The 15,294-nt window shown below is 43.5% G+C and overlaps 1 protein-coding gene across 1 annotated transcript; it reads right to left on the minus strand.

The window, feature by feature from the left end:
- Positions 1 to 181: 181 nt before the first annotated feature.
- Positions 182 to 13,176, minus strand: CUNH18orf54 (chromosome unknown C18orf54 homolog). The gene is made up of 8 exons (XM_073681238.1): positions 12,993 to 13,176; positions 11,334 to 11,596; positions 9,713 to 10,390; positions 9,463 to 9,607; positions 8,045 to 8,156; positions 6,609 to 6,740; positions 3,201 to 3,274; positions 182 to 397 (listed from the first exon to the last, which is right to left on the minus strand). The coding sequence occupies exons 2-8, from the start codon at positions 11,572 to 11,574 to the stop codon at positions 307 to 309; spliced, it is 1,473 nt and encodes a 490-aa protein (XP_073537339.1). The 5' UTR covers positions 11,575 to 11,596; positions 12,993 to 13,176; the 3' UTR covers positions 182 to 306.
- Between the last annotated feature and the right edge of the window lie 2,118 nt (positions 13,177 to 15,294).

The following is a 15,294-nucleotide window of genomic DNA, read 5'->3' on the forward strand; positions in this document are numbered from 1 at the left end:
CGATTGTAAAAAAAAAAAATAAAAAATAATAATCAAACACTTTGTAATTTTAACTATTTAAGAAGAAACATCCTCTTTAACATTAAAGCTGACGGTTCACAATGGTGTTTACCCATTTTTGTCTACTATTCTTAAGAAGTGATATTTTGTGCATCCAAAGAAACGTCTTTGCTCTTGCACCTTTTTGGAACAACAGAGTATGTATTTCTCCAAGAACACTTGTAATAATGGTATAAAAATAAAATATATAAAAGAGTGAAATAATAAAATAATGATTAGAAATATAAAGTAACACTGGGCGCTCCGCTATGTCCGCAGTCCCGGCAGATCGTCTTCCTTATTCTTCAGGTTACAGTCTCCTACGAGCTCCTTGAGCCGGGACAAATGGTGCAGAGCCCTGGAGGGGGGAAGAGAGCAACACAGGAGACATTAAGGCTCCAGCAAAAACCTGGAACTAACCTGAACCTGCGGGGTGCACAGGAGATCCTTATTTATATTATATACTGCAATGCTTTAGTATATAGTAAAAGTGATCAAACAATCGCAGTATTAAGCCCCCTAAGGGGACTAAAAAATATAAGTGAGATGTAATAAAAAAAAAAATGAAAGTGTTTAAAAAAAAGTAAATAAAAAAAAAAATAAAAGTTTTGAATCTCCTGAATTTTTCCAATCTGAAAATAAAGACTGTAAAAAGCATATATTTGGTATTTCTGGGTCTATAAAAGTCTAATCTATCAAATTAAACAAACCAATAAACAGTGAAACGGTAATATAACCTGTAAGCAGTGCAAAAAAAAAAAAATTGCCTTTTTTAGTGATTGCACCTCACCCCCAAAATATTGTATGTATGCCAAAATGGTACCAATAAAATTTTTAGCTCATCATCATTTAAAAAAAAAAAAAAAAAAAAAAAAAAGCCTAAAAGCTCTCACAAAACGGAAAAAAATGGGTCTAGTAAAATAGCAATATAAAGATTTTTTTTTTTTTTTTACAAGGTTTTGAATATTTTTTTGAAAGGGGTCAGGATATTGAATACCTTATAGATCGATGGGATTCCGACTGATGGGACCCCCGCACTGATCGCCAGAATGGATCGCCAAACTGGAGCGGCAGTGTGCATGTTCTACCACCGCTCTGGGCTGCGAGTGCTGCGCTCGGTTTTCTCTGGCAGTCTCATGGAGAATGAATGGTGCGGGTGGTGGAGCATGCCCCCTTCTAATGATCAGTGGGGACCCCAGCTGTCGGACTCACAGCCGTCTATCAGTTGTCATGTATCATAACTTCTTCTCACAAATCAATACCTATAAAAAATAAAAATATATAAAGTATATAAAGATGTATAAAACATGTGGAATTATATACTTAACAAAAAAGTGTGAAACAACTGAAAATATGTCTTATATTCTAGGTTCTTCAAAGTAGCCACCTTTTGCTTTGATGACTGCTTTGCACACTCTTGGCATTCTCTTGATGAGCTTCAAGAGGTAGTCACCAGAAATGGTCTTCCAACAATCTTGAAGGAGTTCCCAGAGATGCTTAGCACTTGGTGGCCCTTTTGCCTTCACTCTGCGGTCCAGCTCACCCCAAACCATCTCGATTGGGTTCAGGTCTGTTGACTGTGGAGGCCAGGTCATCTGGCGTAGCACCCCATCACTCTCCTTCTTGGTCAAATAGCCCTTACACAGCCTGGAGGTGTGTTTGGGGTCATTGTTCTGTGGAAAAATAAATGATGGTCCAACTAAACGCAAACCGGATGGAATAGCATGCCTCTGCAAGATGCTGTGGTAGCCATGCAGGTTCAGTATGCCTTCAATTTTGAATAAATCCCCAACAGTGTCACCAGCAAAGCACCCCCACACCATCACACCTCCTCCTCCATGCTTCACGGTGGGAACCAGGCATGTGGAGTCCATCCGTTCACCTTTTCTGCGTCGCACAAAGACACGGTGGTTGGAACCAAAGATCTCAAATTTGGACTCATCAGACCAAAGCACAGATTTCCACTGGTCTAATGTCCATTCCTTGTGTTCTTTAGTCCAAACAAGTCTCTTCTGCTTGTTGCCTGTCCTTAGCAGTGGTTTCCTAGCAGCTATTTTACCATGAAGGCCTGCTGCACAAAGTCCCCTCAACAGTTGTTGAAGAGATGTGTCTGCTGCTAGAACTCTGTGTGGCATTGACCTGGTCTCTAATCTGAGCTGCTGTTAACCTGCGATTTCTGAGGCTGGTGACTCGGATAAACTTATCCTCAGAAGCAGAGGTGACTCTTGGTCTTCCTTTCCTTGGGAGGGTCCTCATGTGAGCCAGTTTCTTTGTAGCACTTGATGGTTTTTGCAACTGCACTTGGGGACACTTTCAAAGTTTGCCCAATTTTTCGCACTGACTGACCTTAATTTCTTAAAGTAATGATGGCCACTCGTTTTTATTTACTTAGCTGCTTTTTTCTTGCCATAATACAAATTCTAACAGTCTATTCAGGAGGACTATCAGCTGTGTATCCACCAGACTTTTGCACAACAGAACTGATAGTCCCAACCCCATTTATAAGGCAAGAAATCCCACTTATTAAACCTGACAGGGCACACCTGTGAAGTGAAAACCATTTCCGGTGACTACTTCTTGAAGCTCATCAAGAGAATGCCAAGAGTGTGCAAAGCAGTAATCAAAGCAAAAGGTGGCTACTTTGAAGAACCTAGAATATAAGACACATTTTCAGTTGTTTCACACTTTTTTGTTAAGTATATAATTCCACATGTGTTAATTCATAGTTTTGATGCCTTCAGTGTGAATGTACAATTTTCATAGTCATGAAAATACAGAAAAATCTTTAAATGAGAAGGTGTGTCCAAACTTTTGGTCTGTACTGTATATGTATAAAAAGATGTATAAATACATATATATGTGTATAAAAAGACGTATAAACAAATATATATATTCGTATAAAAAAAGATTAGATAGTGTAAAATTGTGTTTGGATTTTTTTTTCCCCCCCATCATTTGACAGCACCCCCGGAAAATGAAAGGTTTTCAATCAAAACTACAACTTGTCCCACAAAATAAAAGCCTGCATACGGGTGCAGCAACGGAATGATAAGAAAAATTATGGCTCTTGGAAGAAGAGAAGAAAAAAAATAAATAAATAAGGAAAAATGTAATTTGTCTCCTTCATTATGTGGTTAATACTTGGAGAGACCAGAACTTACTTTTGTAGGGACTTATTGACTGGAAAGATCTCTTGGTCCACCTTCTGGATTTCAGATTCTACTTCTGTAGAAATCTAATAAAATAAAAAAAAAACAATGTTATTTGAAGGTAATAAAGGATTTCATTACTGTAATTTACTCAGTTGATGTCCCTGTGACTAAATTAATAACTTGCGGCCATAAACTTGCGTGGGTCAATTGTGCAAGATAATGTCAGGTCTGTTTCCTCATTCCTACCATCCAATAACGAGCTCCTCATTGTTACCAGGGATGACACATTAGATTAAGGGCTGCTTCAGACGTAGGTAAAACTGTCTGTTCAAGGGTCTCCTGACGAGAACTCAACATCCTCATATATGCTGATGAAGCGGTCGGGAGACCCCCGGACAGTCTGGTTTTTGCTCGGACTGAATTTCACGGATGTCTGCATGAGCCCTTAGGATGACCTTAATCAACAGGACTCGTTGACCATTGTAAGTTTTAATGATTTAATATATATTTTAAGCCCCCACATAAATTAACCCCATAAAGACCAAGTACAGTAAATTTGTGGCTTGTGGTCTTCAGTTTTAACCCTGTCACCATAGTAAATTTATGGCGCAGAAAACTAGCAGGAGCAGGTCCGGTGTCAGACAGCCAGGGACCCTTGGGAGAAGACAGAAGCCGTTTATTCCCACTTCGGTTTTCTATTTTGCCGGCTGACAATGCTTCTAGCGATCATTTTACTGCCTCGTCTCTGCCAGCATAACAGAGGTGGGCAGATTTGCTATGCAAGTGACTACTGTAATGGGATGGTTTCCCCTGCAACTAAAGTTTCTATGGATGCCCCAGTTACAGTGGGAAAAAAAAAAAAATCAATAAAAGTGAAAAAAAATATATATATTATATTATATATATATATATATATATATATATATATATATATATATATATATATATATATATATATATATATATATATATTTCCCAGAGATCTTTGATAGTCCCTAGGGGAACAAATTATGTAATAAATATACATATATAAAATATCTACAAGGAATAAAAAAGAAAGTATTAAAAAGTCCCCACTTTATTTTTTATTTTTTAAATAAATCTGCTTTTTTCATATAAAATATATCTTATAATATACAGTGGTGTGAAAAAGTGTTTGCCCCCTTCCTGATTTCTTATTAACATTAGACAAATATAACACAAGTAAACACAAAATGCAGTTTTCAAATGAAGGTTTTTATTATGAAGGGAAAAAGAAATCCAAACCTACAGGGTCCTGTGTGAAAGTGATTCTAGCCCCCTTAAAACATAAATTAACTGTGGTTTATCCTATCTTTGAGAAGACGGGTTCAATTTTCCTTGCCACACACAGGCCTGATTACTGCCACACCTGTTCTCAATCAAGAAATCACTTAAATAGGACCTGCCTGACAAAGTGAAGTCGACCAAAAGATCCTCAAAAGCTAGACATCATGCTGTGATCCAAAGAAATTCAGGAACAAATGCAAAACAAAGTAATTGAGATCTATCAGTCTGGAAAATGTTATAAAGCCATTTCTAAAGCTTTGGGACTCCAGCGAACCACAGTGAGATTTATCCACAAATGGTGAAAACATGGAACAGTGGTGAACCTTCCCAGGAGTGGCCGGCCGACCAAAATTATCAAGAGAGCAGCGACGGCTCATCCAATAGGTCACAAAAGACCCCACAACAACATCCAAAGAACTGCAGGACTCACTTGCCTCAGTTAAGGTCAGTGTTCATGGCTCCACCATAAGAAAGAGACTGGGCAGAAATGGCAGCATAGCAGAGTTCCAAGACTAAAACCACTGCTGAGCAAAAAGAACATAAAGGCTTGTCTCAGTTTTGCCAGAAAATATCTTGATGATCGCCAAGACCTTTGGGAGAATAATCTGTGGACTGACGAGACAAAAGTTTAACTTTTTGGAAGGTGTATGTCCCATTACATCTGGTGTAGAAGTAACACAGCATTTCAGAAAAGGATCATCATACCAACAGTAAAATATGGTGGTGGTAGTGTGATGGTCTGGGGGTGTTTTGCTGCTGCAGGACCTGGGAGACTTGCTGTGGTAAATGGAACCATGAATTCTGCTGTCTACCAAAAAATCCTTAAGGAAAATTTCTGGCCATCTGTTCGTGACCTCAAGCTGAAGCGCACTTGGGTTATACAGCAGGACAATGATCCAAAACACACCAACAAGTCCACCTCTGAATGGCTTACGAAAAACAAAATTAAGACTTTGGAGTGGCCTAGTCAAAGTCCTGATCTTAATCTGATTGAGATGCTTTGGTATGACCTTAAAAAGGCGGTTCATGCTCGGAAACCCTCCAATGTGGCTGAATTACAGCAATTCTGCAAAGATGAGTGGCCAAAATTCCTCCAGAGCGTTGTAAAAGACTCATTGCAGTTGTTGCTGCTAAGGGCCCAACCAGTTAGGGGGCAATCACTTTTTCACACAGGGCCCTGTAGGTTTGGATTTCTTTTTCCCTTATTAATAATAAAGACCTTCATATAATGCATTTTGTGGTTACTTGTGTTATCTTTGTCTAATACTTACATTTGTTTTGTGATCTGAAACATGTAAGTGTGACAAACATGCAAAAGAATAAGAAATCAGGAAGGGGTGCAAACACTTTTCAACACCACTGTATATGTAACAAAAATCCCTACAAACATTAGGTAATGCACACGACTTTAGTGTGAAACGTGAAGGATAAAAAAAAATAAACAAAAAGTAGTAAATAAATAAAAATGGCTGATTTCTATATTTTTGTCTCCAAAAAATAGATAAATACGGTATATATTTATATTACACAGTAGTTTACATGTGGGGGACAAACAAAACATCACTAAAAAAATAATAATACAATTTTCCCCATATAAAAAAAGCCTCAAACAGCCATGTCAGTTTTTAGAATAAAAAAGTTCATGGCTGCTGAAAAGCAGAAAGTAGAAAAAATTGGCCTGATTCATGATCATTAAAGAAGTTGGTGGCCTAGCAGTAGGGGTCCTGCACGTGGCACTGTTATCGGTGCCGGCGCCGGCCAGAAGTCCCTACCTGCGGTGCTTGGCCGCCAAGAAAGTGGTCAGAACTCAATGATGTTAGCAGGACCAGCTGAACATCTGATGTGTATGGGGGTCTCCTGACTCTTCCCTACAGATGATGTCGGGGGAGAGAAGCCACTGACAGAGGAGTCTGATAACGGCTTACTCCTCCCTGCCTGTTGAAAACACATGGACGCTTGGCTGAGCTGAGCACTCGTGTATGGGGGGAGTCAGGAGAAATATCTGTCTGCTGAACAAAGGTTTGGCTGACTGCTCCCTGATGTGCATGGCCGGCTTTACACCACAGGTCATTATGGGACCCTCGTGCAGATAACGAGGCGGCCGCTCACTTTTTGGATCTCCTGCAGATGCTCGGAGCCCGTTTCTTGACTGATATTTTGCTGGAAGGCTTGCAGATTGAAGAGCATGTGCTTCAGAGCCTCCACCGGGCCGTGGTGATTCCCTCCGGAAAAAGGATTTGCCTGAAAGATATTAGAAACACACAGAAAGCTTTTATATAGGATTTGTCGACTTTGGACAATCGCTTTTTGATAGTAGGGTCCCCCAAAAATAATGAAGTCCCCCTCCAATCAACTGTACATTGTAAAGTAACCAGACAAGTTTGTAATTTCACAGCTGCGCCACCACTGGGGAAATGCAGCATGACATGGTAAGCACTAAAGGTAGCAGGTTATATATTTGGTGGCGGTCCCAAATAAGGGGACAGAGCTGGAATATCCTGCTATTCCCTATATGATTTTTTTTTACTTCACTTCCTGTGACATTTCATTTGAGAGAAGTCTCAAACCGGACATTATGGAAGGCTGGGGCTGCACTCACTTCTCTGCGGCGTATATCACCCCTCCTGGAACAGAATGTCATCAGCGATAGAAGCAATGTGAGTGACAGCTGCACCCCACCCTGATGATAAGTAGTTTTGCGGGCGGTCAGATAAGCTGTGGGGCAGCCATAGGGTCTCTCACCCTGCATCTATCACTGCCCCCTAATAGCGTCTCCATTCCCAGTAAGAAGCTGTAGCCGGTGGGGGCAGAAGAAGAGTGCCAGCGCCTTAGTCACTTCTCCCACAGGTTCTATCAACCCCATGGATTCAGGCAATCTTCAGAGGGCGGTGATACAAGAAACTGTAGTAAGTGACTGCAGCACCAGCCCCTGATGACGTCCTGTTCCTGGAGGGGTGATTGCCACTGCAGGTAAGCGAGTGCAGCCCCAGCCTCCTGTGACGTCCTGTTCCAGGCAGGGGAAGTGAGGTCCCATTTCAGACTCCTCTCAAACAAAACGTCACAGGAAGAGAAGTAAAAAAAACACATTTAGGGAATAGCAAGAAAGGTAAAAGTGTGGGGAATCTTTTAATAAATCAAATGACAAAAGTACTTAGGGCATAAAATATACATTTATAAAGGACATTTTAGGTATTGGACCACAACTTTAAGATATTCCCCCTCCCAAAAATCCAAAGAAAGAAAAAAAAAATCATCACGGTCTTGATGAGCGCTGCCAGTTAGCATGAGCATGTGGATGTGGACTATGCGTTTCGGGGCCGGTCTGGCTCCTTCATCAGGTTCATCTTGAATTTTCTGGAAGAAGCCAGTCAAAGCTCGGTGACAATCCCTATGTGAGCTGAGAAAACATCTAATTTCTTTTTTTAAGAGGGACGGGATAGTCATAAGAGCTAAAAAGCAGAAGAAACTGCAAGGCTTTTTTTTTACTGAGAATTTTAGGAGGAAATTCTACGAAAAAAAACCCACCTCTACAAGATGAAACTTACCGTGTTCTCCTGCTGGACACAGTCTTTAAGGAAATCCTCCCCAAGATTTGATTTTAAAGCCTTGAGCCCTTTATTTTCCTCATTTTCACATAGGACTTGGACAGGAGACTTGCTGACAATGATAATTAAACGGTCACTGCTTTATAAAACTTTCCATGAATCAATAGTACAAGCGAATATAAAAAAAAAAACAACAACAACTATTAAGTGTTTTATCTCTTCCTGTGCTGGATTCACAGCTACGCTGATCAGTACTTTTGTATAAATGTCCCCCATGCTGCTTCTGTCCAATCTATCAGAATATATAATAATTTGACGCCATTAACAATACACGTCAATACTTTTGTATGGCAAAATAAACACTCTCGTCGGGCTACAATACGGAATATGGCAGCTATTTAGTGTTTTATCTCTCTCAGTGCTGGATTCACAGCTACACTGCGCAGTACTTTTGCATACTTCCCCTCATGCTGCTGCCAAAGGTTTTCAAGCAGAAAACCACTTCAGGAAATGCTGTTTTCTTTTTTTCAGAAGCTTTTTTTTGTTAACATTTTTTAAGAAGTTCTCTTTAAACTTTTTTTTTAGCATTTTTTTCCCCAAGAACAATTTTCATAAGGTTTCTTTTGAGTGTGGGGACAATTCTCCTACATTTTTTTTTTCTTTTAAAAAGTCCATTAGGCAATTAATGAATAAAGTGCGAGCATTTTTAAAGTTGAAAATGCTTAAAAAAAATGTTCAAAAAGAAACCCAGGCATCCGGTCCGGTCACTTTATTTAACTTTTGGAAACCTGAAGGGGATAAAAAGAAAAACGCTCAAAAGCCTGAAGGTATAAATTGTGAGTCGTTTTACAATACAAGTGAATAGGAAGATTCTAGCAAGTGTTTTCTGAGCAATTTTTTGACCATTTTTTCAGAGCAGACTTGTTTGAAAAAATGCATAAAAAAAAAAACCATTGTGTGAACATAGCCTAAGTGTCTGGCTGCGGCTTGTTTCCCTCTCCCCAATTAACATGCACCTCGGCCAAAATGTATGGCTACAGGAAGGTCAGGGGTGTTGGTGGACTCTGGAGATCCCAAGGGCACTGGCAGAGAGGGACAATTGTGATGGATGTAACTTAAAGGGTTACCACCATTATTAGAAGTTGGTTGGGGTCCCATTATTGGGGTGTTCCCCGATCCCTCTGAAACGCCCCATCATACCAGAGAGGTGGTCGGGAAAGAGCTCTCCCACTCCACTCGTTGTCTATAAAACGGTTGATGTCAAGTATAGCACACAGCTTTTTTTTCTGGGCCCTGCTCCAGTCCTGGGGGGGCATTTTAGCTCCCTTTTATCTGGCTCGGAATTTAAAGGGAATAGCCCTTTAAATAAAACCATGTGGTTGGGTGAGGCTTGCGCTGCGATGGTGGGAATATCTTACTAGGAGTAGGGGACTCTTTCCCAGGACCGCTCGGCCTCCAGGACGTCTTCGGTTCGGGGGCTTTGGTTATGATGTGGAGGCTGCTGGGACAAGTCTTTGTGCGCGGCGGCGCCCCCTGTCTGTTCAGATATCGCCTCGGGATGACCTATAATGAAAGAATAGAACAAGTTACGATGAAAGTTTGACTAGCAAAGTGTGACAGGAAGGAGGAAACGTCTGCTGCCAGGAGGAGCGGAGGGGGGATGCTTACTTTTCACCAGCGTATGGAAATGCTGCATGATATCCAAATCAGAGCGCGCAGAAGACTTTACCCTTTCTGTGAAAATGCTGGAATTAACCAGTATGTCACCTCGCTGGGCAAAACGTTGCGATGGCGAGTCAGATGGGTGATTGGGAATATTAGTGAAGGGCGCATCTCTGCGCATAGTCCAGCGGCTGTCCACATCACCTAGAAGTCCGTGGTCCCTTAACCAGAGGGGATATTTAATGTCCGGTATACTGGAGACCCCTGAAACCCCCAGCTCAGACTTGTTACTGGTTAACCAGCGAGGGTAGGCCTTATAAAGCAGAGGATGCGCAATATTGTAAAGTCCAGAGTAATTTTCTCGGTCCGGATGACTTTTTTCTTCCCGCCTCTGTAGGTCCTGAGAGCGGAGTCTGTGGTCTCGAAGATCCAGAGCCGAGACATCCATCGCTCTGAGAGACGAAGGGGTTAACGGAGAAGCTAGAGCCGTCACGCGAGGAGAGAATCCGAGTTGTTTTTTCAGGTTTTTTCTACGTTTCCGCTCTTGGGACGCTTGAGAAAAGGGCAGCGACCCGTCGGGTGGGAAACCAAGGAGGTCGTCCGTGGTCAGGCTGAGCAGGTCGGGATCGGGAGCCGAGTATCCGCTCCGCGTCAGGGACCGTGTGTGACAAATCGAGGGATGTGCTACAAACAGGAAAAAACAAACAAAACAATGCTTTGAGAACCAGAACATTTTTGATGGCACAGTTCACATTACCATAAAACGTACTGAAAAAAAAAAAAGAATTCTAATTCGCCACGTAATTCCTACAATATTGCTCGAGCTTTGTCGTTTGTATTCAGTAAGCGGCGGATATCACCCGGTGGGTCTACAGCGATAGCTAATGTATAGTATGACAGACAAAATTAATATTCTGAGACCCAGAGCCCTATTTTTTTTTTTCCTTTGATAACGCCGGTTGACATCTGCAGTTAATCTTGGTAGCATTTTAGGTTACGTACGAATTTTTGTTCGCTTTTTATTTACTTTTTTCTTGGGGGTCAGGACAGGTTATTTTAACTTTTTTTTTTTCTAGGCATTTTATTTTTTTCCGGACAGGAGATACCAATTTTTTTTTTTAAATACTTTTGAACAATTTGTTGACAATTTTTTATTTTTTTTTTGTTATTATTCCTACTAGGGGACCTGATCCTGCAATTCAAGGCATCAAACGAGTATCTGGAGGAAAAGGTTAATAAATTTAAAAAATAATTTAATAAATGTATAAATACTTTCAAAGATGGTCCAGGCCCCCCCCCAAAAAAATGATTGAGGGATGTATAGAGCAATATGGCCGTCAGGACCCCTTAGTCCTCTTTTACACTGTGTTCAGTGGCCCCATCGAGGTTTATGTGCCAACAGGGCCATTGACTATAATGGTGCTGACAGAGCGAATGTGCGCTCTACCGTGCATCATTTTGGTTGTACAGGTCTACTGTAGGCGGACACCCAGACGTAGGTTACCTTCCTGAATAGCAAATCTGCAATGACGCATCACTTCTTCCCAGTATGACTGGTTAGCAGACTGGGAACACTGGGTGATGCCACCTCCAGACGCACGTCCTATGCCCTCACTGCCTTACGTACCTCTTCTCCTTGGAGTTGGGAGTGTTGAGGACGGGTGGACGGTGATCCTTCCGGTGCTGGCCGCCTCATAGTCCACAATGTAGTCCTCCAGGGCTCTGGATGCAGAGTCGTACAGTCGGTCCTTATACTGTATGGAGGCCGGGGGTCGGGCGGCGTCACTACGACTGTTACTCCCCAGACTGCAGCTGGCCAGGAGCGAGGAAATGGAGATGGACGAGTCCGGGGAGCGGGATCCGGCCATTTCTCCAAGGACATGTCAGTGCCTGTCATACGGAAAAATAAGGATATGTGTCATGAAATGTCCAGCGCCCACATCCCTGAGGGGCAGTCAGTGCCCTTCCGTGCAGGAGACCCCTCATTCTCTGCCGCAGCTGTGCTGCCTAACTCAGAGCATTACCCCAATGCTGCCGTCGGGGTCAGCAGCAATTCCAGAGGTCAGGCCCCTACTGTATGCTCTCCCTGTGATTGCATGTTTTTCCTCCGTCCTCCGGTTTCCTCCCACACTCCAAAGACATACTGATAGGGAATGTAGATTGTGAGCCCCAACGGGGACAGTGATGCTGATGTCTGGAAATTATTGGTGCTTTATAAGCGAGTAAACTAAATAAATAAAAAAAACAAGCTCACTGACGAATTCTCGGTTAACTCATTCTGCAGCCGGCAATGGACAGTTTAACGCAAAAGGTGCAACATTTGTTATGAAACCCAATTGCAAAAATGTTTTTTAGTCCCCAATAAAGACATTTAAGTAAAAAAAATGTCCCTAAAAGTGGACAAGCCCCTTGTCTGGGATTTAACCCCTTTACAACGTGGTAATAGTATGCACCACGTCGTCGCCCCCGGTTCAGCGCGGGCTCATGTCAGCTGATTTATACAGCTGACATGTGCCCGCTACAGCCGCGGGTGGAATCGCCATCCACCTGCGGCTGTTAACTAGTTAAATGCCGCTGTCAATCTCTAACAGCGGCATTTAACAACGCCGCGCCAGAAGCGCGTCACTGACCCCGCCCATCGGTGACATAATTGTGGGTCACCGATGGGTTGGCATGACAACCCGGGGTCTGCAGGAAACCCCTGTGGTTGTTATGTCCAGATTGCTATAAGCGCCGCCTAAAAACTTAACTCTTTAGGTGCCAAATACTTTGATTAGTAATATCTCCACAACAACGAGGTCAAATTAAAAAAAAAAGGTTTTATTTCACTCTTTAAATCCTTTTTTTTGGCATAGTGAATGAAATATGCGATGAGAATGTACAAAACAGGCAGGGCCAGAAGATCTCACCCATGATTCACCTTCTGGATTTCTTGCAGGATGTGTGTATGGAGGAGGAGGGAATGAAGGAATGACTCGGATCCTGGAAATATAAAGTCTTTATGGAAAAGCCCTTTAACTATGCGAGAGTCCCAGCTGTGAACTGACGACCAATCACAGGACACGAAACTAAGTCAATCAGCCAATGAAAACGCACGAACAAACATTCAGCCAATCACGAGCACACACACACACACAGGCACCAATCAGAATCAAAGATCCAAGGCAGAAAGCTTTTAAACCAATCAGATACGCCTGCAGGCACAAACCAGCCTATCAGATCAGAGTACAGTAACGCTTCTGAAAGTTCCTCTAGTTCGCCGTCAGTTAGAGCCGGGGCCCGGTACCTGGGATAGTGGCCGTTACTCAGCAGCACGGAGCTGTCAGCCGCCGCCCGTGTCTCCCTCCATCCTCCGCCGCCCGCACTAATCCATCATCCACAGGCGGCTCTCCAGCTCAGCTCCCGCCTGACGCCTCACATCTGCAGAGGCACAGCACAACCAGACAACGCGATATTCTTCCGCGTATTTGACCCGGCAGCGTGGCGGAGGGATATCAGAGAATTGAGTTCCAGTTTCGTGCTGTAATGATAGTGCTCAGACTGTCGGGAGCGGTGTGTGCCAACTAATGAACAGCCGTGTATCTAAGCCTCGTGTGATACTGTCTGCTGAGCCGTGTATCTAAGCCTCGTGTGATACTGTCTGCTGAGCCGTGTATCTAAGCTTCTCATGTGTGATACTGTCTGCTGAGCCGTGTATCTAAGCCTCGTGTGATACTGTCTGCTGAGCCGTGTATCTAAGCTTCTCGTGTGTGATACTGTCTGCTGAGCCGTGTATCTAAGCTTCTCATGTGTGATACTGTCTGCTGAGCCGTGTATCTAAGCCTCGTGTGATACTGTCTGCTGAGCCGTGTATCTAAGCTTCTCATGTGTGATACTGTCTGCTGAGCCGTGTATCTAAGCCTCGTGTGATACTGTCTGCTGAGCCGTGTATCTAAGCCTCGTGTGTGATACTGTCTGCTGAGCCGTGTATCTAAGCCTCTCGTGTGTGATACTGTCTGCTGAGCCGTGTATCTAAGCTTCTCGTGTGTGATACTGTCTGCTGAGCCGTGTATCTAAGCCTCTCGTGTGTGATACTGTCTGCTGAGCCGTGTATCTAAGCTTCTCATGTGTGATACTGTCTGCTGAACCGTGTATCTAAGCCTCATGTGTGATACTGTCTGCTGAGCTGTGTATCTAAGCTTCTCATGTGTGATACTGTCTGCTGAACCGTGTATCTAAGCCTCATGTGTGATACTGTCTGCTGAGCTGTGTATCTAAGCCTCGTGTGATACTGTCTGCTGAGCCGTGTATCTAAGCCTCATGTGTGATACTGTCTGCTGAGCCGTGTATCTAAGCCTCGTGTGATACGGTCTGCTGAGCCGTGTATCTAAGCCTCATGTGTGATACTGTCTGCTGAGCCGTGTATCTAAGCCTCATGTGATACTGTCTGCTGAGCCGTGTATCTAAGCCTCGTGTGATACTGTCTGCTGAGCCGTGTATCTAAGCCTCATGTGTGATACTGTCTGCTGAGCCGTGTATCTAAGCCTCGTGTGATACTGTCTGCTGAGCCGTGTATCTAAGCCTCATGTGTGATACTGTCTGCTGAGCCATGTATCTAAGCCTCTCGTGTGTGATACTGTCTGCTGAACTGTGTATCTAAGCCTCTCGTGTGTGATACTGTCTGCTGAACTGTGTATCTAAGCCTCTCGTGTGTGATACTGTCTGCTGAGCCGTGTATCTAAGCCTCTCGTGTGTGATACTGTCTGCTGAGCCGTGTATCTAAGCCTCTCGTGTGTGATACTGTCTGCTGAGCCGTGTATCTAAGCCTCTCGTGTGTGATACTGTCTGCTGAGCCGTGTATCTAAGCCTCTCGTGTGTGATACTGTCTGCTGAGCCGTGTATCTAAGCCTCTCGTGTGTGATACTGTCTGCTGAGCTGTGTATCTAAGCCTCTCGTGTGTGATGCTGTCTGCTGTGTATCTAAGCTTCTCATGTGTGATAAGATCTGCTGAGCTGCAGTGGTGTAACTAGATTCCCTTGTGCCCCGTCCTGGGCCTTTTCCTGCGTCCATGGATGCGCAGCTGATCTAGGCGCTGGCGTTGGTGGGCCGCGTTGGCGTTGGTGGGCCGCCCTCCCGCACGGGCCGATCAGTTGCAGAGGTCGCGTTACATCCCTGATAACTGCTAACAGATATTTGCATGTAGCTGTAGTGTGGACCCCTAGAGTGAATTCCTCCCGTGGACCCCAGACTCCCTAGTCCGACCCCAAGTACAGATGAGTATACACGGTCATGGCTGAAAGTGTTGGCAACAGCTCACAGAAAAGGACAAAAACGAAAAAAAAACACAGAAAAAAAAAATAGCCTTACCAACACCAGGTCAGATTGCCAAAGCACAAGCAGGACGCGGAAGACCCCCATGATAAAGGCGGGGGCCGCACAGGTGCAAAATGCTGATGCGACAGCCACCCCCTCCATGAACTGGCAGATATGTGAGTGGCTGTGTAGTATAAATGCACACAGACACAGCAATGTTAATACTACACAGCCACTCACATATCTGCCAATTCATGGAGGGAGGGGGTGGCTGTCGCCTCGGTATTTCGCACCTT

The sequence above is a fragment of the Phyllobates terribilis genome, unplaced genomic scaffold, assembly GCF_046119375.1.
Source record: "Phyllobates terribilis strain yellow unplaced genomic scaffold, ASM4611937v1 Scaffold_1__5_contigs__length_1240528914, whole genome shotgun sequence".
In the NCBI taxonomy this organism is placed as follows: Eukaryota; Metazoa; Chordata; class Amphibia; order Anura; family Dendrobatidae; genus Phyllobates; species Phyllobates terribilis.

What these genes read in the sequence shown, in the direction of transcription:
- CUNH18orf54 (XM_073681238.1), bottom strand. Translation starts at nt 11,574, where the DNA reads ATGGCCGGATCCCGCTCCCCGGACTCGTCCATCTCCATTTCCTCGCTC. An exon ending in CCCAACTCCAAGGAGAAGAG is followed by an intron (nt 10,391 to 11,333) that starts GTACGTAAGGCA and finishes TCCTGTTTGTAG; the next exon opens with CACATCCCTCGATTTGTCAC. An exon ending in ATCTGCAGGAGATCCAAAAA is followed by an intron (nt 3,275 to 6,608) that starts GTGAGCGGCCGC and finishes TTATTTTATTAG; the next exon opens with ATTTCTACAGAAGTAGAATC.